This window comes from Aspergillus versicolor, assembly GCF_001890125.1.
Source record: "Aspergillus versicolor CBS 583.65 unplaced genomic scaffold ASPVEscaffold_8, whole genome shotgun sequence".
In the NCBI taxonomy this organism is placed as follows: Eukaryota; Fungi; Ascomycota; class Eurotiomycetes; order Eurotiales; family Aspergillaceae; genus Aspergillus; species Aspergillus versicolor.
Window position 1 is genome coordinate 308,117 of NW_024467531.1, and position 22,082 is coordinate 330,198.

The 22,082-nt window shown below is 49.4% G+C and overlaps 6 protein-coding genes across 6 annotated transcripts; 3 read left to right on the forward strand and 3 right to left on the reverse strand.

The window, feature by feature from the left end:
• Positions 1-1,582: 1,582 nt before the first annotated feature.
• Positions 1,583-2,085, reverse strand: ASPVEDRAFT_54818 (uncharacterized protein; the record flags this gene model as incomplete). Its single annotated transcript, XM_040814978.1, has 2 exons — positions 1,583-1,879; positions 1,927-2,085. The coding sequence occupies 2 exons, from the start codon at positions 2,083-2,085 to the stop codon at positions 1,583-1,585; spliced, it is 456 nt and encodes a 151-aa protein (XP_040670456.1).
• Positions 2,086-2,390: 305 nt separating this feature from the next.
• On the forward strand, positions 2,391-6,060 carry ASPVEDRAFT_136554 (ATP-dependent RNA helicase ECM16; the record flags this gene model as incomplete). The annotated part of the gene is made up of 2 exons (XM_040807304.1): positions 2,391-2,597; positions 2,647-6,060. The coding sequence occupies 2 exons, from the start codon at positions 2,391-2,393 to the stop codon at positions 6,058-6,060; spliced, it is 3,621 nt and encodes a 1,206-aa protein (XP_040670457.1).
• On the reverse strand, positions 5,793-6,961 carry cwc21 (U2-type spliceosomal complex subunit CWC21). Its single transcript, XM_040813008.1, has one exon. The coding sequence runs from the start codon at positions 6,836-6,838 to the stop codon at positions 6,248-6,250; it is 591 nt and encodes a 196-aa protein (XP_040670458.1). The 5' UTR covers positions 6,839-6,961; the 3' UTR covers positions 5,793-6,247.
• An 877-nt stretch (positions 6,962-7,838) lies between these two features.
• On the reverse strand, positions 7,839-10,723 carry ASPVEDRAFT_86080 (mRNA-binding protein PUF3; the record flags this gene model as incomplete). The annotated part of the gene is made up of 6 exons (XM_040817781.1): positions 7,839-8,197; positions 8,250-8,805; positions 8,855-9,133; positions 9,183-10,438; positions 10,504-10,639; positions 10,694-10,723. 6 exons carry the CDS (start codon positions 10,721-10,723, stop codon positions 7,839-7,841), a joined length of 2,616 nt encoding a protein of 871 aa, XP_040670459.1.
• Positions 10,724-16,682: 5,959 nt separating this feature from the next.
• On the forward strand, positions 16,683-17,234 carry ASPVEDRAFT_137171 (uncharacterized protein; the record flags this gene model as incomplete). The annotated part of the gene is made up of 1 exon (XM_040807365.1): positions 16,683-17,234. The coding sequence occupies one exon, from the start codon at positions 16,683-16,685 to the stop codon at positions 17,232-17,234; it is 552 nt and encodes a 183-aa protein (XP_040670460.1).
• A 1,442-nt stretch (positions 17,235-18,676) lies between these two features.
• On the forward strand, positions 18,677-21,833 carry ASPVEDRAFT_31145 (mannose-ethanolamine phosphotransferase GPI13; the record flags this gene model as incomplete). Its single annotated transcript, XM_040810430.1, has 2 exons — positions 18,677-18,801; positions 18,863-21,833. The coding sequence occupies 2 exons, from the start codon at positions 18,677-18,679 to the stop codon at positions 21,831-21,833; spliced, it is 3,096 nt and encodes a 1,031-aa protein (XP_040670461.1).
• Between the last annotated feature and the right edge of the window lie 249 nt (positions 21,834-22,082).

The window sequence follows — 22,082 nt, forward strand, 5'->3', positions numbered from 1 at the left end:
ACTTGTTGGTGTGATGAGAGTAAGAAAAGGTGCAGAGACGGTCCCTACTCGCCGCATACACGTGACCAGGACTGCTACTCGCTGAGAGACAAGGCCCCAGTGGATATGTAATGAATTAGTCCTGTATATTTCTGAAATATAGAACGAGGATATCTCTTTGTTTTATTCTAGGGGATTTTGTTGGAAATGGCTCGTTTTAAGCTCTCGAGGATGCCTCATGCTACCTTATATAGTACTGTAGGTATAGTTGCAGATACTATGTAAACCAAGATATTCAGGGACCTAGCATATCCAAAACCCCAGTAAATGACAAAGTTTCTTTAGAATCTAAATTAAAATTTGATACATTACTAGTACCGGCCATTGTTTTTGTTGAAAGAGCCAAAGACAAACACACTCTCTTTGACAGTCACTGGACATCTATGTACAAGTGCAGCTCCGATCCAACACAATTGCCTTTCCTGTTTCCCAGCGTCTCTTTTCTTATAATTTAACTTTGCAACTGAATCAAAAACAAGTTAATCCCATACCCTTACCACCTGATACTAAGCATGGCTAGAACCAAGCGAGCGCTTGTAAAAGCAACCCCTGCCACAAGCCCACGCGCAGTGGATCGGCATAACCGTTTGAATCCAGGGAACCCCAGGTAAGTTGTGCTCTACCAGCAGTATCGGAGCGACTTGATGCTAATTCTTTACGAGTTGCAGCTTGGATATGCGTTTCTTTAGGCCAGTTTACGACGAAGCGGGAAATTATATCTGCCGATTTGAAGACCGCAGTGCGCAGCCTACTTATCACGACACAATCGTCTCAGATGGATTGAAGTCTGCGAGAAGTCCACTCAAAAAGGGGGACCGGTGGACGTGTTGCTATATTTATCGTCTCCCGCTCCATGTCAGGTTCCGAATCTATGAAGAGTTGTTCAAACATGATGGCAGCGCGCTGGAGATAGGAAGGCTCAGGCATAACCGTGTCGCAAACTTGGCTATTCTAAGCGTTTCCCATACTATTTATCACGAGGCTTCAATAGCCCTGTACCATTCTCTGAGCTACCGGAAGCTGTTTATTCGAACTTTTGGCATATATTCCGCAAGCCTCCTTACACGATTTCCCAAGCCTTTACCTTGCTGTGATACCGGACAACAGAGCTGGGTCACATACTCATGCCGTAGCCACAAGCTTGGATGGCATCGCCGGTTTGGATCGATTATGTTGTTGCTTGGATCAACCGACTTGAGAACGGCGTTGCAGCGTCGCTGGTCATTTATGGAATTCATTTCCGCTTTGAAGTATGACGGGCCTATTCACGTTTATAACCTCACTATTGTGGCCAGCAATAACTGGAGGGCGACTAATTTTGACGAGGGTGTCTTGATCAAGGCGCTGTTCGGCGGAGCATTCGAATTTCTCGGAAAGCTGAATTTCAGAGGATTTACTGAAGAGGAGCGTGATAGCCTCGCAAGGCTGATTCTTGGCCTCAAGCTCCCCAATATCAAGTTTGATAGGCAGAAGAAGACGATAGAGGGAAACGGCTTCTGCGTCTGGATTTGTGAGTTTGACATTTCCCCCAACATTTGGCATCCTAGATGCATTGGAGAACAAGGTCTATAACGGCAAAGAAAACGTCTCTGTCAGCCTCGGCTGTTTTGAGTCCTAGCCCAACGACAAGCAGGCGGTTTTCTTGCGGTGTTTTCGTGACAATGGCACTCGCTATCTGACGAGCATATAGCTGACCAACAATTTCATGACCAGGAACACGGCCCCCGAGAATCGAAGTCGCTGTCAAATCACTTAACGGAAGAAGACCATCATCTGCGAAGTCTGGAATCCTGTGAGAACCCTCTGTGCCTGGGTTTTTGTTTTCCAATGGAACATGAAGCTGGGAGCGATTAGCGTGGTTCTGGTATATATGATTAGGTTACGAACCCAATGCCCAAGTCGCCCCTGTTGCGAAATCGTGATCATGATTTTGTCACTGAATTTGACAGTCATGATATCTGTCTGAATTCCCTTAATATCTCCGGATACTCGCTTGGTGGCTGCGGGGAATGGAAGGTCTAGACTAAGTCTGGAAATGTCCGCCATGGTTGTACACTGTAAAGTAGTCTGAGACAGTATTGATTAAATTTATTTTTCTCTTTGATAGAACATGTAAAGACCAGAGACAGGAGTATATAACCAAAGCACTTACGATGGTTGACACTGACACGAGGAGTAATTTGTATAGTGGAGATGGGCCCAAGGCGGTGAGGCTATCAGTACCACTTCAAGGCAGAATCTCACCGCCGCCTGAATTTTTTTAGATTCCACTCGAGATCACCAACAACCTGACAACATTTACTCCGCATTTTCGGTTGCTCTTCGGATCCGAGAAGAGGTACGGTGTCATAATGCCGAAGTTTATTCCCCGCCAAAGAAAACAGAGGCATCGGCAGCAGCAACAGGCTGCGAATACCGCGACCGATACTAATGCGGCGGAGATAGCACCGCTCTCGAAGAGCGAGAAGGAAGCCAGAAAGGAGAAACTCCGTGAAGAATTGAGAGCGCAACATCCGAAGATATCTGCAAAAAAGCAGAAGCGCCTGGATAAATACATTGTATGTTTTGCCTACTAAGTGCTTCAACGCCAGTTCTAACCCTGTTTAGGACAATAAACTCAAGAAAGAAGAAAACACTGCGCTGCTCAAGAAACTTGCACAGTCAAGAGTTGAAGTCACCGGCCTTCAGAGCTCAAAAGAGCTTGGAAAACGGAAGAGAGATGATGATGGTGAACCCCCGAGACAGAAAGTGGATGTCGCCGATGGACGCAATGAGCCGGAGTGGTCCAGTGACGAGTCGGACGATGAATTACCCCGGACAAAAACGGAGCCCATTGGAAAAACAGCGACTTCGGCGGATCAAGGGTCGTCGAACGTGATGAACGGTATCGGTCTAAAACGCCCTCTAGAACTTGGACCAGATGGTTTCCCAATTCTCAAAAAACGAAAACGCGCATCAAAACCAACCCCGGCAGCCACATTAAATGAAGTACCATGGGAAGGATTTGGCTCAGAGGATGAGACAAAGGATGGGAATCCTTCATCTGTTGACGAGTCGGAAAGTGAGGAGAAAGGAGAGGATTCAGGCTCTGAAAGCGAATCGGATGATTCAACGACTCAAGAAAGTGACGATAATGACAGCGAGGACGGGGCCGAGGAAGGAGAAGAAGAAGAAGACGATGATGATGATGAAGACGAGGATGAGGATGAGGAAAGCACTGCTGACGGACGTATTAAGCCCCGGCAGTCCGCCTTCAAGTCATGGGCCCAACAACAGATCAATGATATTGTGGGATTTAAGCCTACAACTGGTCCGATAACCTCCGAACCACAACCAGTCATATCGGCATCCGCGTTACCGGTCAGAGATAGGGCCACAGAGGAGGAGCCATTACCTTTGGAACTTCAGGTTACCGAAGGCAATCCTTATCGGAAAGCATTTAGTGTTCAGGTTGATCGTCCTGAGGAAGTTCAGGAGGCGCGTTTAAAGCTACCTGTTGTCGGAGAGGAACAGAAGATTATGGAGGCAATCCACAACAACTCAGCCATCGTAATTTGGGGAGCTACTGGAAGTGGTAAAACCACGCAGCTTCCGCAATTCCTGTTCGAAGCCGGCTACGGTAATCCCGAGAGTGGAAACCCTGGCATGATCGGAGTCACTCAGCCCCGTCGAGTTGCTGCTGTAAGTATGGCAAAGCGTGTAGGCGATGAGTTGGGCCAGTTTTCGTCCCAAGTGTCCTACCAAATCCGGTTCGAGAGCACTGCTACTAGCAAGACTGCGGTCAAGTTCATGACTGATGGTATTCTTATTCGGGAAATCGCCGAAGACTTTTCTCTCAGCAAATACTCCATCATTGTGATCGACGAAGCCCACGAACGTAGCGTCAACACCGACATCCTTATTGGTATGGTCAGTCGCATTGTTGACCTGCGCAAAAACATGAGCGAGGAGGACCCTTCAGTAAAGCCTTTGAAACTTGTGGTCATGTCTGCAACTCTGCGCATTTCGGACTTCACGCAAAACCCAAGTCTTTTCCGCCAGGGCCCGCCACCTTTAGTACAAGCAGAAGGCCGTCAATACCCCGTCTCTGTTCACTTCGCTCGGCGGACGCATCGTGATTACGTCGAAGAAGCTTTCAGAAAGGTTTCTAGAGGCCACCGCAAGCTTCCTCCAGGGGCTATACTTGTGTTTTTGACTGGTCAGAACGAGATCAGACAGCTCTCCAAGCGTTTGAAGCAGGCCTTTAAACCGACACAACGAGGAGAGGTGGCTCAAGCCAAAGTCCAGATATCCGCGAATGAAGCACCACTAGAGGCGGAGGATTTAGAAATAGGTGAAGTTGATGTCTCCAACACCGCGGACTACGAGGATGACGATAGCGACCTCGAGATTACTGGTCTCGACGACCCCGAGGAAGATGAAGAATTCGATGTAGGAGAAGAAGGCGAGGAGGCGATGGATTCGTCCACGAAAGTTCACGTACTGCCATTGTACTCGCAACTTCCTACCAAGGAGCAACTCCGAGTCTTCGAGCCACCTCCGGAGGGCTCACGAATGATCGTTTTAGCAACCAACGTGGCCGAAACGAGTCTTACCATCCCAAGCGTCCGGTATGTTTTCGATTGCGGCCGAGCTAAGGAGAAGCAATACGACTTAGAAACGGGCGTGCAGAAATTCCAAATCGACTGGATCAGTAAGGCCAGTGCAAACCAGCGAGCTGGACGTGCTGGTAGAACAGGACCCGGTCACTGCTATCGATTATATTCTTCCGCGATATACGAAGGCGAATTCGCCGAATACACAGACCCGGAGATCCTACGGACGCCCATTGAAGGCGTTGTCCTGCAGATGAAGAGCATGGGTCTCCACAATGTCATCAATTTCCCTTTCCCTACACCTCCCAGCCGTAAGGGAATCACAAAGGCCGAGAAGCTCCTAAAGAACCTAGGTGCTCTCTCCGCCGACGGCAAGATTACGCATATCGGAAACAGCCTATCTACATACCCTCTCTCGCCTAGGTTCGGTAAGATGGTATTCGTCGGCCACCAACACGGTTGCATGCCCTATGTAATTTCGCTTGTTGCGGCTCTAGCTGTCGGGGATCTTTTCGTCGCGGAGAACCAGATTGACCCAGTAGGCAAGGAATCAACAGAGGACAATGGAGTTTACAGAAACTCAGACCGTCTCGAGGATACGGCTCGGGAAAAGCGTCACAAAGACTACGCGCGAGCCCACCGTCTCTTCAGCAAACATGACGACAACTCCGACGCACTTAAATACCTCTCCGCGATTTGCGCTTACGGGTACGCTTCAGATGGTGACTCTTTCTGTGAAAAAATGTTCCTACGCGCCAAAGCACTCAAAGAGGCAGCGCAATTGAGACGCCAGCTCACCGATATCGTAAGAAACAACAACCCCGGCCTCATTGCGGCCTACCAACCGCGATTACCGGAGCCAACGGAGAAACAAGTCAAGGCGCTCAAGCAGATTGTAACAGCAGGCTTCATTGACAATGTTGCGATCCGGGCAGACCTCGCCCCCGTTCCTCCGGAGATGCAACGCACGCCAAAGCGCGCAATCGACGTGCCCTATCTCACGCTCTTCAGATCACGAGACGGGCCTTCGAAGGAGTTAAACGAAAAGGCTGTCTTTGTTCATCCAACGTCTGTGATTGCGAAGCTTTCACCGAAGGAAATGCCTCAGTACATTATATTTTCCCATCTGCAACAGTCAGCACCTTCAGTCGTGGCGGGAGATGCTCCCAAGATCAGGATGTACCCACTAGTCACACCCAGTGGGCTTCAACTGTCGGCATTAGCTCACGGTACGCCGCTTATCGAATACGGCAAGCCGATTGGAAAGATCGAGCAGTTGGATGGCGTGCCTGAGCGACGAGCGTGCTTTGTGATCCCGTCGTTGGTAGGCGAAGTGGGAAGTACAGGATGGCCGTTACCAGCAAAGAAGGTCATCCAAAGGAAGGATTTGAAGCAGGGTTGGATTATTGAAAAGTTTACTACATAGAATAATACCCCGATATATACGAAGATAAAGCAATGCATGAATATTGCAAAGATAACCAAGCCATAATCATATCCAGACCCTAAATACCTTATCCACTCATGCATACAATAAAAACCCAACGCCCAGCATGCAAAGCTATCAGTTTAAAAGAGAGAAGAGCAGTACAACAGATAGGAGGAAACCCCAACTAGTCTCTGTCCCTCTCCCTTTCTCTTTCCTTCTCCCTCCTCCTTTCAATCTCCCCCCTCGCGCTCACAGGCTCACCGCTAGCATCTTCCTTAATTCCCAAGGCCCTCCTCAGCCGCTCACTCTCAGCAATCTTCGCCTCCGCAAGCTCGTGAACCTGATAAGCCTTGAAGCCCCTCTTACCATCCCTCCTCCCCTTCCCATCTCTCTCCCCGCGCCCACTCTCCCTCCTCTGCTCCATTTCCTTCACCAACCTCTCCCTCAACTCCTCACATATCTCATCAATCTCCTCTTCACTGAGCGTCTTTTCGCCCTCTTCGCCCTTTCCCTCCTCAATACGCTCATTCGCATCTTCTAACCGCTCCCGCTCCTCAAGTACCTTCACTTCAATCTCCCGCTTCTGTTCATGTTCCAAAATCGCTTGATCCGGCTGACGCTGCTTGAACCCTGAACCGCCCTCAGGCCCACCTGAGGGTGGTGGGTATGGAGCTCCCGAGCCGAAGTTTCGGGGGCGCAGGAAGGCGTGGTTTTTCTGGACGTAGCCCGATGTTCCGCTACCGCGCGGGGTGGAGAGGCCGACGTTCGAGGACATTGGACGATTTCTTTTCTTGGACCTTTTCTCGCTTTCCTTTTTTTTTCCCCCGGTTTTCGTTTCTCTTATCTGGCAGCTTTGGAGCCCAGGGTCAGTGGAGGGGTTGTAGGATCGGAGGTTCCGTGTGAGGTTCGTGGATTTGTTGGGTATTATTCAGCGGCGCAAATAGCCTGGGGTATGATGGATAGAGAAAGCGCAACTTGGGACTTGAGAGCTAGTTGTAGTGGTGGTTGGTTGTATGCTTGTAGCTCTGACGAAACGATCTTGAGTTCTGCGGGCGAGGAGCGGATACCCGTATCACGTGATGTAGACGAGCCTGAATATACTGGGTAACATTTGCTTTCAATACCAAGAACCATTTTTACTTACAATGAAAGCAGTTAGTGACTGAATACCAGTGGCAATGTGCTACTATAGTTTAATTATATCTAAAGGGCACTATCAAGTGCCTCAGCCTAACTAGAAGTAACTACATACACCACGAAACAAATTCATCATACCCAGTAAAGCAAAGTAATTAACACTTTTCACCCAGCTGATTGTCATTATCTGCTGAAGGCTCCCTATGTTCAAAGGTCCCATTTGCAAGCCCGCGAGGTCATTCATGTCAAGCGCAATAATTCCCATCCCAGACGCCGACCCTCCATATTTGGACAGAAGAAAAACAGAACCATTGGCAGTAATAAGGGCGTCTCCTCGTTCTCCATAACATCAAATCAATGAACAAGAAAAGAATCCATCCACAAATTAAAACCTGTAAAACGCGTTGAGCAAAGATACTTGGGGATAAAAAAGAAAAATCTCAATCTGTACTCCGGCCATGCCCATGTATTCAGACTCTGCGCCATTAAGCCGTGAGATGGAAAAAGGTCGAAAATATAAAGAAGAGTACACCACTTTATGTATGTGCCCACATTAAAAATAAGTATATCAATCTGGAAACAACGAAGTTAAGTTGTGAGTAGGGTAAAAATATGTCAGAAGAAGAGAATTCCCGAGCTTAATGAAGAGTAGGCGTGACCTCCGCTGATGCAGAGGCAGACAAAGAGTCGGTGTTTTCGCCATTGCCTTGGTTGTCCGCTGGTGGCGGAGTGGGCGGTGTTGTGATGAAGCGATCCTCCACTGAGCGCTTAATTGGCTGCGGCGAGGATTTGTGAGAATTGGGGGGTGTGGTGGATGCATGGTTTGAAGCAGGGACAGCCGGATTCGGGGCCGGACTCGAGTCTCCGATGAATTTCTCGATAGCCGCGAGTTGCTTGCTACAGTTATTGTTGGATTTCTTCAATTGCGGCAGCAGAGGCTTGATGCGCTCCACGAGCGCGGCTCGTTCCACACCCTTAAGGTGGCCAAGGACCTTTTCTGTAAGGTTGTTAGACAACAGGATTTCCCGGGAGTAGATAGAAAAACTTACGAAACACATAGTTTCCGTACTGGTCTGCCATCAACCCAATGAGATGGTCGTCACCACCCTCTGCCTCGGTTGCTAACTTCGCGATGATTTCTCGACGTTGGGTTTCGTTACCATAGTCAATGCTCTTCTCCACGACGTTACTTGCGAACTTATGCTTGGAGTGCCAGAGGAGTTTCCGCTTAACCACATCGATCATGGCAGCCCGGTCAGCTTCATCGCCTTGTTGAATGACATGTTGGATCACATAGTTTCCGTACTGATCCTCAATGAGCCTTGGAGCGCAGTGATGGAGCTCCGCTAATATGGATCGACGGTCTTCTTCTTCGCAGTTCTCGAGCATCCGCTGGATAACGCGGCACCCATAGGTATGCTTCGCCTGCTTCTCTACCTGTCCCTTGAACGCGCGGACTACAAACTTGGTGTATTGAGAAGGGACTTTCTCAATGGCTTTTTGAATGACGTGATTCCCGTTATTGTTCTCAACACACTCAACAACGCGTGGTTCAAGCTCTTTGACCAAAGAAATTTGTTGGTCGGTGAGGACATGCTCCAAAGCCTATGCGCAGTCAGTTTAAGCTTAAACGGCGGAATAGCGGGAAACACACCTTTTGGACCACACGACACCCATAAGGATTCACAGACAAAGTAAAGAAGTTGCCCTTCATTTGAGCGGCTAGGGACTTCTTCTGTGCCTGACTGCCATGTTCAAACATTTTTTGCACAACATAGTTTCCGAAAATGTCCATGGCCAGCGGAAGAATTTCGGGTATAATTTCCTGATAAACACGTTCCTTTTCGTCGCTGTTGGCAGACTCCAACCGTTGTTGAAGAAATCGAGAGCCATACTGGTCCCCGCTAAACTCTACAATATGGCCATATGCCTCCTGTATTTGTTAATAACGAGCTCGGTGAACGCACAGGTTGGAGTCATACGGATACCTTGAGTTCAAACTTCCTGGTCTTCTGTTGTACCCTAAAGTCTGCCATTCTAGGCGAAATTGTAGGCTGAGTAGTCGGCAGGTCACGTGGCGGTTGGCGGTTGGCAAGGGCCACAGCTTGTGCAACGGGATAAATGGTGGCTAAAGCAGCCTGTGGTGGATAGCCATAGTCGTATGCACCAGAATATTGTTGCTGACGTGCCATCGCATTTGGTGCTTGGTAGGATGTCTCAATAGACCGGTTGTTTCGTAATCTGCCCTGTAGTCCTGGAATCTGACCATCAGGGGAATTGTTTCCGAGCGTGCTTCGATAGGGACGGCCAGGGTTAGGACCTGCTGCATTGTAGGAGCTGTCCAGCGGATACTCGGTGGGTGAAACTAGGTCTGATTCTCTGAAATGCGGCGAACGCCCTGTTTGATAAGTCATGCCGTGATTGTGAGCAGGAACTTCGGCACCGATGTTTTGCATAGCTTGGTAGCTATCCTGATCGTTTAGGTTTTGGTACCTCAGCCGGTTTATTGAGCTATCCAATGATGCGTGAGACACATAAGGTGGTCGGTTTACAGCACTATGTGTGTCGTTCAGTTGGAGTCTCTCAATGGCTGCGTTGACATTCGCCGATTCGCTACCATAGCGGCCACTGAACTGGGTTTCCGAGTGATATGAGGGAAAGGCAGAATGAGCAGGTCTCTGAGGCACAAATGAAGCCGAGTTATGAGACGAGTGAGCGTAACCATTGCGAGTATTGCGCGGTTCCATACTCTCCGACAGTGCCTGAGACACAGATGGGATATTGATTGACGCGATATGTTCGGGCCTTGTAGTATCCAGCGGGCTTGCGTATCCTGATTGGCTTTGGTAACCAGCTGTAACAGGAGCTGCAGCGTATCCGGCGTTCCTGCGGTCATTATTTCTGTATACAGGGCGGCTTCCCATAACATTCGCTTCGCCAGCAGGGGAGATCCGCTCCGGCCCAGAATCTAAATAAGTCATTTGACCCGTACTAGGCGATGGCCCTGGTCCGGAGGAAGTGGGTTGCGCAAAGTAATTTGAGGAGTCGTTACCATTCGAAAGGGAAGTAACGCTGTGATCAGTAGAGCGAGTTTGGACAGGAGACGTGGTCATCCCATTGCCCTGTCCTCTCGATGGCCAAGGGACATTTGGATGGGCGTTCCAGCCATCAGACTCGGAGGAGGCTAATAAGGAGCTCGAGCCAGATACACCCTGCAGTGCTGGCCGCCCTGCGGAGTCTAGGAAAAGGGATTTGCATCAGTGTGCAGCTCCGTGTATGTATACAAGGAGTCGGAGTACGTACCATCCAGGCTATCCCTCCAGATTGTGCTCATACTCCAGCTCGGATTACCGCTCAAACCGCTGCCGATACTTCCGTGAGTCCCTCGTGTTCGCTCTGCGAAACTGGAGGGCTGCATATTAGAACCGTTTGATTGGGCCTAGAATACATGAGTTCACTGAATAGATAAATGTTCGCCAACGCAGTAACTCACTTTTCTTGAATGCCCTGCAAGAACTGTCATTTCGTCACCGCACTCTCAATTATTATCACGTATATATTCACTTGTTGAGGGATTCTCCCACAACCTTGTATATATACACAACTCTCCGTATACCTTATTCGGCGTGACGAAGACCTTTGTTGTAAAATGGAAGGTTAACACGCGGTGTAAATGCACGAGGTCCCTAAAGATATGGCAAGCGGTACGGGTGTCAGTCATGGAAACAGGCACGAGGGTAGCATGGACACGGTGAAAGGGAGAGTAGAAACTCACCAAGCAACGGGTCCCCAAGCGAAGGGATAGGCGTGTAGGGAGGGAAAGGTCCGAGGAACCGACTATGTTTTGATCCAAACCGACGTCGAGCAGCGTCCGATGGGGATTGAAGGGGTGACGGAAGGGAGGATGAGCGGCAAGCGGGTAAAAAAAAAAAGGGAAGGATGTGAAAAATGTTAAACAGAGAAGTATAACCGCGAAAAACGCAAGGCGGCGTTAATCTCTCTCCCCTTTTGTTTGCAAGCCCAAGGCGTAGCAAATAGCCGTAGACGAATTTTGTTGTTAAAAGAGAATCGCAACTTTACCACGCTCTGTACATGCTCAGCAAAGCTCGAAGTTCGCAGGGCGCCGTCATACGATTGTAAGGAAAAGAGCAGCGGATGGAAAAAATGATGCGGGTCTGTTTTGTCGACAAACGTTTAAAGCTTGAACGGGTCGTAGCAGCAAGGGGGAGAGGGGAAGGGTGAAGTGAGATTGCAGCTGGTATGGAAGGGGAATGTGCCTGTTGCGCAAATGGAGAAGCGATCCGACGTGATTAGTGGAGCGTCGAAGAGTGGGAATGCGGACGAGAGACAAAGCACGGCATTAACGTCGAGCAGCTGTGACACAGGCGAAAGCAAGCATGACACCCAGAACGGCTGGCTGGGGTTGATAGATCGACTTTGACGGCAGGTGTCCCGTCCTCGAGATGGAGTGTCTGAGCAAGGGAGGCGGGGATGGAACCGGTCGGCGAGCCGAGAGTCGTGTAAGAATATATCGACGAAACTAAGCGGCGGAGAGAGGTGGATGCGAGGCTCTAGGCAGGGCGTGCGAGGCAAGGTAGAAATTGTGGTGGAGGCGGAGAGGTAGCACAGAAGCAGCGATAAAAAAAAAGAGCCCGAGGCGAAGATATTGAAGAAGAGAAAGGCAGGCCAGTGACTAACTAGGTAGAGAACGGAGACTAAAAAAATTAATATGTAAAAGAAGAAAAAGAAAATACTAATTCTTTGACCGCAGGAGCCAGGGTGATGAATATGATGGATGGTGAAGAGGGCGAGTGAACGATAGATAAGCTTGTTGAGGCCGAGCTGGAAAAAAGATGCTGCGGGAAATCATTAAGAAAGGCTAGGCTAAGGCTTAAGCTCTGGCAGGTACCACTTTCCGTTCCTCAGGCCAGATCCGGCCACCACGATTCTGGGGAAGAGCCAATTCACTTCTGTCCCGCCTGGTGCCGCCTCTTTGATCAAGCACTCACTATTCGTTGCTTTTGGTGGCTAAGACGGTCGGATGGTCGTGGCCTTAACCTGCAATAACTAACTCGTATGTCAACTTACTCAACCATGTCTCTCGCTTGCGTCATCTTTCGCACACCACTTTTCCGATGGGCAGGGCACTCTGCTCCTGACCCAAACAACTCCCCAACAACCCGCCAACGGTGCGATGACAAATGTATTGTCAAAGTTTTCTGTAGTTTAAGGTAGTCCGTTCTATTGCGGCCCACCTCAGAGCCATGGGTAGGAGCATCATAGGGCCGTTCACCATTATTTGCCATTTGCGCGCGAGCTCCCAAGAGATCAGAGCAAGCAACTAAGGCCGGCAACTGGATCCACTACCTAATTTAGCCCGACAACCTGATTGCGGCTGCCAACGACTCAACAACGGCTCATCTGAGTTTTGATTCCGTGAAAGGACAAGTGCCACCCCGGTTGACGACCTACTCCGTGCCTGAAAATAATGGAGATGCTTCGGGTCAGCCTAACCTCCGTCCGCACTCAAGAACTACAAGTTTTGGCTGCACTCCCTACTTCTGAGTTCTGGGGACCTAGATAGACCCAGTGAGGCCCCGCGTACCTTATCGGGGTAGTTTCTTGCTTACTATCGGTCTAGCAGACCCTTAAGATAACATACACCCGAACACGCACGGTGCGCTCCCACTACTATTCTTCCTACAACTAGTACCCATCCCTTACATCCTTGTAATTGCGGTCTCCTCTTTTCATTCATGCGGACATCAAGGGCCCATTCACTCCACGTTACCCAGTAACTTGGAACTATGGTGCGGTGACCGAGTTTCGCGGGCTATGCCACCGCTACGTGATATCCCACCGAGATCGCTCTGACGGCATAGGTACATACGGTGGAGATGACCTCGAGCCCGGAAATGGGAAATTCAAGTTCATTGGACTCTGTCTAAAGTGTAGATAGTCTCCACCCAGCCCTTTATGCCCCTTACCTAACCCCGTAGTAGACGATCCATACCTCCAGATCGGCGGGAATGCCTCGGTAATATTCAGCAGTGCTTTCCTTTAAGTAAGTTGATACGGGGCACTCCGTACACTGGTCATCTAGGTATCGCCCTGCTGGAAATTCTGCCGCTAATCCATAGCATGGGCAATGGTAGATCAGGTCCCGGATATAAAGCTGCACAAATCGATTCCATATTCCTTGCTTATACGACAAACGATTCCTTGATGACACCTCTTCTCGTAGTGGATGGCGGGTGCGATAACTTGCCCCCTGCCTTGGTGACGACACTGTCATCGTCGTCACCACCAGTCTGAGTTTCAACCAATCTGTCCACCATCTACACGATAGGCCATACAAAGGTACTTTTTTAAGGTAGGAGAAGATAAATACGTACAATAGATTTCTTATAGATTAGGTGCTTAGAGACGCCTAGGTAACAAATGGTTGTTGAAGACAAGGATGCTAGTAAAGCAGGTAGATATCGTGATCCCTTCGTTCCTTTCCCAACGGTACAATAGGTGGGACGGATGCGTGTCTTCCTTGGGACGAGTCTCGAAACCCTGAGTCATTAGTAAACTGCACAGGTTAAGAGACTGAGTTAAACTCTTTTTAAACCCATTAGCAATGCGTTGGATATATATACTGTGCAAGGAGGGGCACCAGGCTAGAACCCAAAGGAACAAGGAATTACCTACCAAAGGTTGGTCGGTATTTGGAGGACGATCATGATTCACCTTATTAAATAGAGCAACTGCCGATAGCTGAAAAAAAAGGTCGAAGGCCTAATTCACTAAGTAGGTTGGGTCTCCTTCCCCCTTCACGAAAAATTGAACAGTCATGCTTGATGGGGATGCCGCCTGAACGCCCGACCAGGCCTGCCCGGTATACCAGTCTTGGAATACTTGGATATTATTGTGTGATTAATAGGAGAAAAGAGGTTTAGTTTACCAATGCCGTCTATGCAGCTTGGGGTTTACATTATCCACATATACCCTGTGACCTACGTTGATTGCCTCTTTCTTTCTCCTTTGCCATACCTTCCTCGTTAACATGCCGGAACTGGCACCATGCCGATTATTTTGCAAAGAGCGGAGGTATATTACTGGATATGCCGAGGTCAGACCAAGTCCCGGACTGAACTGCACTGGGTTGAAAATGCCAGTAGTCATAGGGCATTGGAGCAGTACAAAAGTGACTGCGCCATGATACGTAATGGACTCCAAATTGCACCTATACAGTTCATTCGAGCACTTGCTGGTACTAGGCAGATATATATATCTAGTAAACGTTGCGGTCACGATTTTCCCGGGCTTATACCCATACCGCAAATGCCTTGATAACTTCGAGGAGCACGAATCGCGAGTCAACCTGACGACGAAGAACCGAGTAATTAGATGGAATTCGAATCGCGCATCCGGTAGCCTCGAACAATTGGAAATTCGATCCCGCTCGTTGACGTCACACAGGATGTCTTCTGTAGCGAATCTCAAACATTTGGCGATGAGATAGTCGATGCAGTTGCCAGGGCTCCAGGAGTCGAGGGTACGCCTACAACAAGCAGTCCACTAGAGGCCAGCCCAGTAGGTCAGCGACGCTCCAGAGCATAGAAATACCGAGATTGCTACATATGAACTCTCCAAGTGCACTTTGCCCCCCGGATTCTGTGGGAAATTAGCGAGAGAAACTCCGCCATAGAGCCCTGGCTTTCACCGATATGCCATTGGAATGACCGAACACCAAGGTGTCCTTGTTTCTAGTCTGATGGCTTGGTACTGTCGTCTTATGCCTCTTCATCCCCAGGTTACTCCATCCGTAGATAAAGGTCTACGTTGGGGTTGGTGTTGTAGAGTTGACATCGTCGCAAAGCCCCGAGTGACTCGAAAATGGCTCTGAGATTCCTGGCGTTAATCAATGAAACATTGCAGAGGTTTTCGCCATCAAAGAAGCACTGCAGGTTAGGCTGGGCCTCGCGACTTTGACATAATATCGAGAGAGACGACATACTGTTCTCAAAGACACAATATGGCTTGAGACAGATCCCATGGCATTCATGCCTAGCAGGCCCCCCAAATCAAGTCTTGGCCTCTGAGATATATTTGAGCAAACAAACATACATCAGTTCAGAACTCCAGGGTCGAGCTTGGGTTGCATTGGGTTCCTGGTCATAGCGGAATTCCAGGCAATAATAAGCCGAGTGACTGAGTGGAATGCCTCGCGCATGTTTGCAAAGCAGCGGCGAGAGGAAGACGGATATACGGATACTTTTTCTCGTGCTATTTGAGAATAATGGATTGTTGCTTAATGCTGACGGGACTTTAATGATTTCAGAAAGGTGTTGCTGTGGCAGTTGGATGATCCATGGTCCACCGCAATTCTGAATGACATAGGTACGATAATATGACCTGCAGGGGCACAATGCCACAAAGAGCATTGACCAGGTCGCTGGCAGTTTTTAAATAGAACAACGGGCCATTTATCTCTCTGAAACGACTGGTTGTCTTCTAGAATGTCGAGGCTGGGCCGAGGGACGGAATCGACATTTTTTTTTTTGTGAGCAGGCGATGGCCGCAAACCATACTCAACAGGCCTAGTTCGTGATGTTAGTGACTGGGTTCGTGATCAGGGGAGAGCGAATGGGGTTGGGTAAAGAAATTAAGATGACGGTCGGCCAGGAACAGTGGCTGTGTGATAGGTCGGGGCTGGAAATTGCTGCCATGAGCACCTCTGCCAAGGGCTCACGATAGGGGGAATGGGCAAACAAACAAGCCCAAGTGGGCCATGGATTCATTTAGTCTCTTTAGTTCGTCTTTAGATCGGCGCCTCAGAAGACCAAACTCCAGCGAGCCAACAGCCGGTCGCGTTCTGGCCCTGCTGCCATTCTCGCCTAAGCGCCCTTGCGCCTCGTTCCTGTGCCTGTGCCTGTTGCTGGTGGTGTGCCGCTCGGCGCTCCTCCCTTTCTCCTCTCGTCCCCCAAATCCCAACCCTCCTTCACTCTTTTCTTTCCCTTGTCATCCTCCTTTCGTTGCTTTCATCCTACATCCCACCCTCCCGCCATTCCTTCATTCCAAGCAGGTGCCGGTTTCACTCTTTCAACTGTTCACCTTGCTGTCCATTCTTTCTTTATCCAGCCTGGCTCGTTTCTCACCCTTGAGAAACCAACCGACCAGCTACCGATCACCGAACGAACCACCACGAATCTCGCACCGACCCGATACATTCTCTCTTTCTAATAAAGAAAAAAAATACAACACTGCGGAGTAATCTTCGACCAGATTCTCATACTGGAGTCTTGCCTGAAACACCGACTCGCCCATTTTTTGTCTCAAGAATTCCGACCGAACATACCGACTGTCGGCACAGCAACAACACCTTCAGTTCTCGAATTTACTTCCCCCTTCGTTGGTAATCCCAACATTACTGTATAAACGTAACCCTTCGCAACCGCGTTCGACGGCGATACTTCCCGATTCCATCGACCAATATGATGCAGAACATCCACCGACTCTTTGCGCGAGACGATGGCAGCAAAGGTAGCGAAGGCTTGTCTGAACCTATGCTTGACTTGCTGATCTCTCTTCTGGTCCTGGTCTTACTTGGCATTGCTCTTGTCGGTGGCCTCATTGTTCTACGTCGCAGACGCTTGAACCGCCAACAGCCTGAGCTCCCGGTGCACAATGGTCAATGCTCGACCCATCACCGTAGCCTCACGATCACCGCGCCACCCTACGCAAAGACCGAATCTGTGTTTGTCATTGATGAGAAGCGCAACTTGATGGAGAACTCTTCAAGTCCACCTCCCAGCCCTGTACCCGAGATTCGCATCACATTTCCCGAGGAAGAGGACGAGTCTGGAAAGCGCAAGTCTGGCAGGGTCGTGGTAGTACGAATCAGTGAAGCTGGAAGTGTTGGGCTTGAACCATACAATGATCAGCTTCCGCCCTACCAGACGAGCGATGCAGAACGCTTCCAATCCCTCGACATTGAGCGTATGGGCGGTTTAAAAGAAAAGGATGACGCAAAGCGATGGGGCTAAGCATTGACACCAAAACCGATACCCATTTATGTGTCTTCTTGATCAATCGGCCATATTCATCTTTTTCCTTCATACCCCTACGACCAGCGCAAAGCATGACCACGTTCCGGCAAAAATCTGCTTCGTTCTTGTTGTATATCACCACAGATTCGCTTCAATGCGCGTCTACAATTTGCACATACACGCAGTATTTACACGGTTTTAATTGTGACGCGGGTACCACTTTTTTACGTGGTTCGCTATCCGCCTTTCTATCCGCCTGGTTACCTGGCATCAGGCCCGGCAATTGGGAGATGGACAACATTTGAATCGTGTTCAGCAATTAATGTGGGATTTTGGGCCTTTTACTATTTTGATTTCTTTTTAAGGCGTTCATTTCTCGTGCTTGGTCACTCATCCTCTCCACCCTGCCACGTCACTAGGGTTGGAGAGGCGTTACGTTCTGTTTTCTTTTGAAGCCTGCGTACCATTCTTCCATGGTCCCCTTTCTACTATTCTTTTGTGACTAACTTTACCCTTCCCTTCTCGGTCTCCGTATCCGGTGACTCGCAGCTGGATAATGTATGTACTTAGTTTAAGCTATACATTGGACGGCCGCCCTGTACAGGTGTGAACGTCGATGAATGTACCTATTGGCCTATAGAGGCACACTTGATAGCTTTCGGAATACTTCCTTATGATCTTATTGCCCACTTTTTGTTCTGTACGGAGCACGTACAAGCCTCCCCCTGATGCTAGGCCAACTATAGCGATGTCCTAAACAGTTGTCCCTATTCGGAAACGACCCACTACTGCAGGGATTTTAATGATCCGGGCCGAGTTAACCAATGGCAACGCGTCAATTCGGAGATCAGCTGCCGAAAGCGCCGACTCCCCCACGTCACGGACAGGATTTGGCGCTTTTTTAAGCTGGCCGGAGTGTTTAAGTTGTGCACACTTGGACGTCTGCAATTGAGCTGCAGGAACCCTGTCCCCGTCACTCGACCTTATCAACCCCAAATGGAGCTGCAGCTACGACCATGAGATTCTCAAGCTGCTGAACCTAGTTCACTAGCGAGACCTTGCGAACTAGAGCTCCTGAACATAGAGCTCCTGCCGGAAACCTTGGGAAGTTCCGGGAAAAAGAAAGGACAAATATCAATATTTCTGTCGCTTCGATGACTCGAGTCGTTCCGACCCCCAGAAAGACCTCACCTTGATAGAGCAACCATTTCCGGCGAGAGAATAGATTGCCAGCCGTCTACCTGCGTACAACAAGTCTGAAAATCCCGCGTCTCCCGAAATTTCCGAGTTCGTGGACCGAGCCCCCAAAATCACTCTTTGCAGAGAAAATGGCCTCACGCCATAATACAACGGGTGCGGATGGCCCCCTCAATAAATCCCAGTCTCCTCAGGGTTCGTCGCCGCGGCCGTCAGATCCTCGCAGAGCTCTGAACCCCAAGATGCTTGCTGGAATGCAATCTCAAGCGACAAATAAGAACAAGTCGAAGGATAATTTTGTAAAAGAGTTGGAACAGGAATTCAAACATAAGCATCTGGGTTTACTCGGTGTATTCATCTGGGTATTGTGAGTTAAATAGTTGCGATTTATCTTCAAAGTGAAATTCTAACATCGGCTCGCTGAATAGGTTCTTGCATGTTGTCGGCATTTTCTTCTTCACCAAGGGCTTTCTTCTCACTCGAATGGTCCTGGAGAACAAGTCTTCCTGTGATGTCCTTCCCTTTGGCGATTCGTCCTCGATCTCACCGGAGCAGTCGGAGCACAATGAATGCTGGCACCAAAAGTCATTTGACAAGGCGGTTGTGATCATAATTGACGCTTTACGCTACGACTTTACGGTCCCGTTTGTACCAAACTCAGAATCCGACGAGGCCCATCTTTTCCACGATAACATCCCAGTGTTGTATGAGACTGCGGTTAAAACACCTCAAAACGCTTTTCTCCTACCGTTCATCGCCGATCCGCCAACTACAACATTACAACGACTAAAGGGACTGACCACAGGAACTCTTCCTACATTTGTCGACGCGGGATCGAATTTTGCGGGAACAGCAATTGACGAAGACAATATCGTTGCTCAACTTCACGCGGCAGGGAAAAGTATTGTTCAGCTCGGCGATGACACCTGGCAGGCGCTTTTCCCCGGATATTTTAACCCCAATCTTACTCGGCCGTTTGATTCGTTCAATGTGTGGGACTTGCATACGGTTGATAATGGCGTGAAGGAACACTTATTCCCTCTCCTGGAACCTCAGAATCACACGAAATGGGATGTGATATTCGGACACTATCTCGGTGTCGATCACGCTGGCCACCGATATGGTCCAAACCATCCCGCCATGGCAGCGAAACTGAACCAGATGGACCGAGAAATTCGGGAAATAATGGCCCAGATCGACGATAGCACGCTGTTAGTAGTGATGGGAGACCATGGAATGGACTCAAAGGGAGACCACGGTGGCGAATCGAATGACGAGGTCGATGCTGCTTTGTGGATGTATTCTAAGAGGGGGGTGTTCGGCCGTACCAGTAAAGAAGCCGTTTTGCCGCCAGAGCACGCCCGGGACAGATTCGTCCCTCAGATTGATCTTGTACCAACCCTTTCGCTGCTCCTTGGGATTCCCATCCCATACAATAACCTCGGATCTCCAATCGAGGAAGCCTTCATTGGACCTAGTGGCAATGACTGGAACAATTTAGTTGCAGTCAACCGCCTGGCTTCTGCCCAGATAAAGCGCTATCAGCATGCTTATGCTCAAACCCGCGATGGAAGCGATGGCGAGGCGTCCCAGTCCATTGAATACTGGCAAGCAGCGGAAAAAGAATGGGAGGATCATAGCAGCTGGGCCAGCTCGAAGAAGTTGGCCTCAATCAACGAAATTTATAGGCAATATCAGCGGCACACTCTCCACATCTGCAGGGAACTATGGGCCAGCTTTGATGTGCCAAGCATGATTCAAGGAATTGGAATACTCTTTGCTGGCATTGTTTTACTGGTGTTCTATGCTCGCGGAGTGCATGGTGACCGAACAGAACTCACAGGTCCATTCCTCTCGCGCGCCGGAATAGGATCGGTATTGGGCGCTGTGGTCGGGGCTTCATTGGCTATTCTTGGAGTAACTGAGATGAAAGTTCCCGAATTATCAGCGCTTCTTGCAGCTGTTGGAAGCATCTTCGGTGCCTCGTCAGCCATTTTCTTTGGTGCTCAGCGCTTGTCGTTGCCTCTTCCAAACTCAATTTGGGGCTGGTTGGCTGTTATCTTCACAGTTAGTCAGTCTGTTGGTTTCGCGTCCAACTCGTATACGATATGGGAGGATGAGATCCTGCTATTCTTTCTCTGCACGTTCGGCGTTGTTTCTGGTATCTCATCGATGCGCCAGCAAACGACCACGGACAGGGTCCTAGGAGTGTATCATTCGATCGTCTTCGTCCTGCTTGGAAGAATAGGATCTTTATCTCGCCTTTGTCGCGAGGAGCAAATGCCGTTCTGTCGCTCAACTTACTATGCATCTAGCACATCCTCTACCTCCGCTCCGTGGCAGCTGGCTATTCCGTTTCTCATAACGCTTATTTTACCAACTGTCATCAAGGGTTTCTATGCTGGATCAAAATCATATGAAGGAGCAGCCAGCCTATGGATTGGCCTTGGTTTCCGCCTAGGGCTTTTCGTTACTTCCATCTTCTGGGTGCTCGAGGAACTCGACGGCAAAGACTGGTTACCTCTCCGTGGTGAAACTTTGAAGTCAATCCGGGTATTCTTAGCCCAGCTTGTTCTCGGCCTTGCATTCGCTGCCGGCACAACCGCGTTCATTTACTCGAAGCCTTGCGTCAGCATCGATGTCGCACAAAACAACGCAGAGCCGGAAGCCAGGCGGCCCTCTCCTGGCGAGCAACAAGTGCCAAGGACAACCGTCACAATCCTTGGATTCGGCAACGTTCACGGCACCCGATTTTTCTTCCTTGCCATCAACTTCTGCCTTGCTATAACTCTGATGCAGAAACCCATGGGCCAAGGCGCCATGGGCCTCCTCCTCTGGCAGATCCTCTCCCTCCTCGAAATCCTTGATACAAATTCACTGGTAACAAGTAACTCAGCCATTGGTCCTGTCGTCCTAGGCCTTCTGGGCTCCTTCTACTACTTCAAAACTGGCCACCAAGCCACCATAAGTAGTGTTCAGTGGGAAACCGCCTTCATCCCTCTAACAACGGTCAAATACCCCTGGTCCCCGCTTCTCGTCATCCTGAACACCTTCGGGGCCCAAATCCTCGCCGCAATTGCCGTTCCACTCACAGCTCTTTGGAAGCGGCCCTTACAGCTCCACGATAAGAACTCCGCCTCCAACAAACCGGCCCTCAAGCTCCTCTCCGACGTCGCACAAGCTTCGGCAACATACGTCCTATACTTTGCGACCATCAACCTCGCCACAACAATGTGGGCAGGCCACCTCCGCCGCCACCTTATGCTCTACCGGATCTTTAACCCGAGATTCATGCTCGGCGCTCTTGTCCTGGGCGTCGTGGATGTCGTCCTCATTCTGTTCTCTGTTGCCGGTGTGCGGTGGAGTACCTTGAGTATAGGCGAGATTTTCGGTTGGTAAAAGTGTCCTACTTACCGGCCAAAGCGGCAGTACGGCAAGACTATATACAAGAGTGGCCTAGACATGCTCACTTGGAGTGTGTGGCGAGTGGTATTTATATGCAGACATACATCTATATGTGCCGTCGCCTAGGATAGTAAAAGAGGGGATAATTCTAATGTATATATAGAAAACTTTTTTTTTTCGGTCCGTGTCTTCTTTTTGTACTGTTATTTATATCGCATCATTAGACTTTGACAACAATATAAT

What these genes read in the sequence shown, in the direction of transcription:
- cwc21 (XM_040813008.1), bottom strand. Translation starts at nt 6,838, where the DNA reads ATGTCCTCGAACGTCGGCCTCTCCACCCCGCGCGGTAGCGGAACATCG.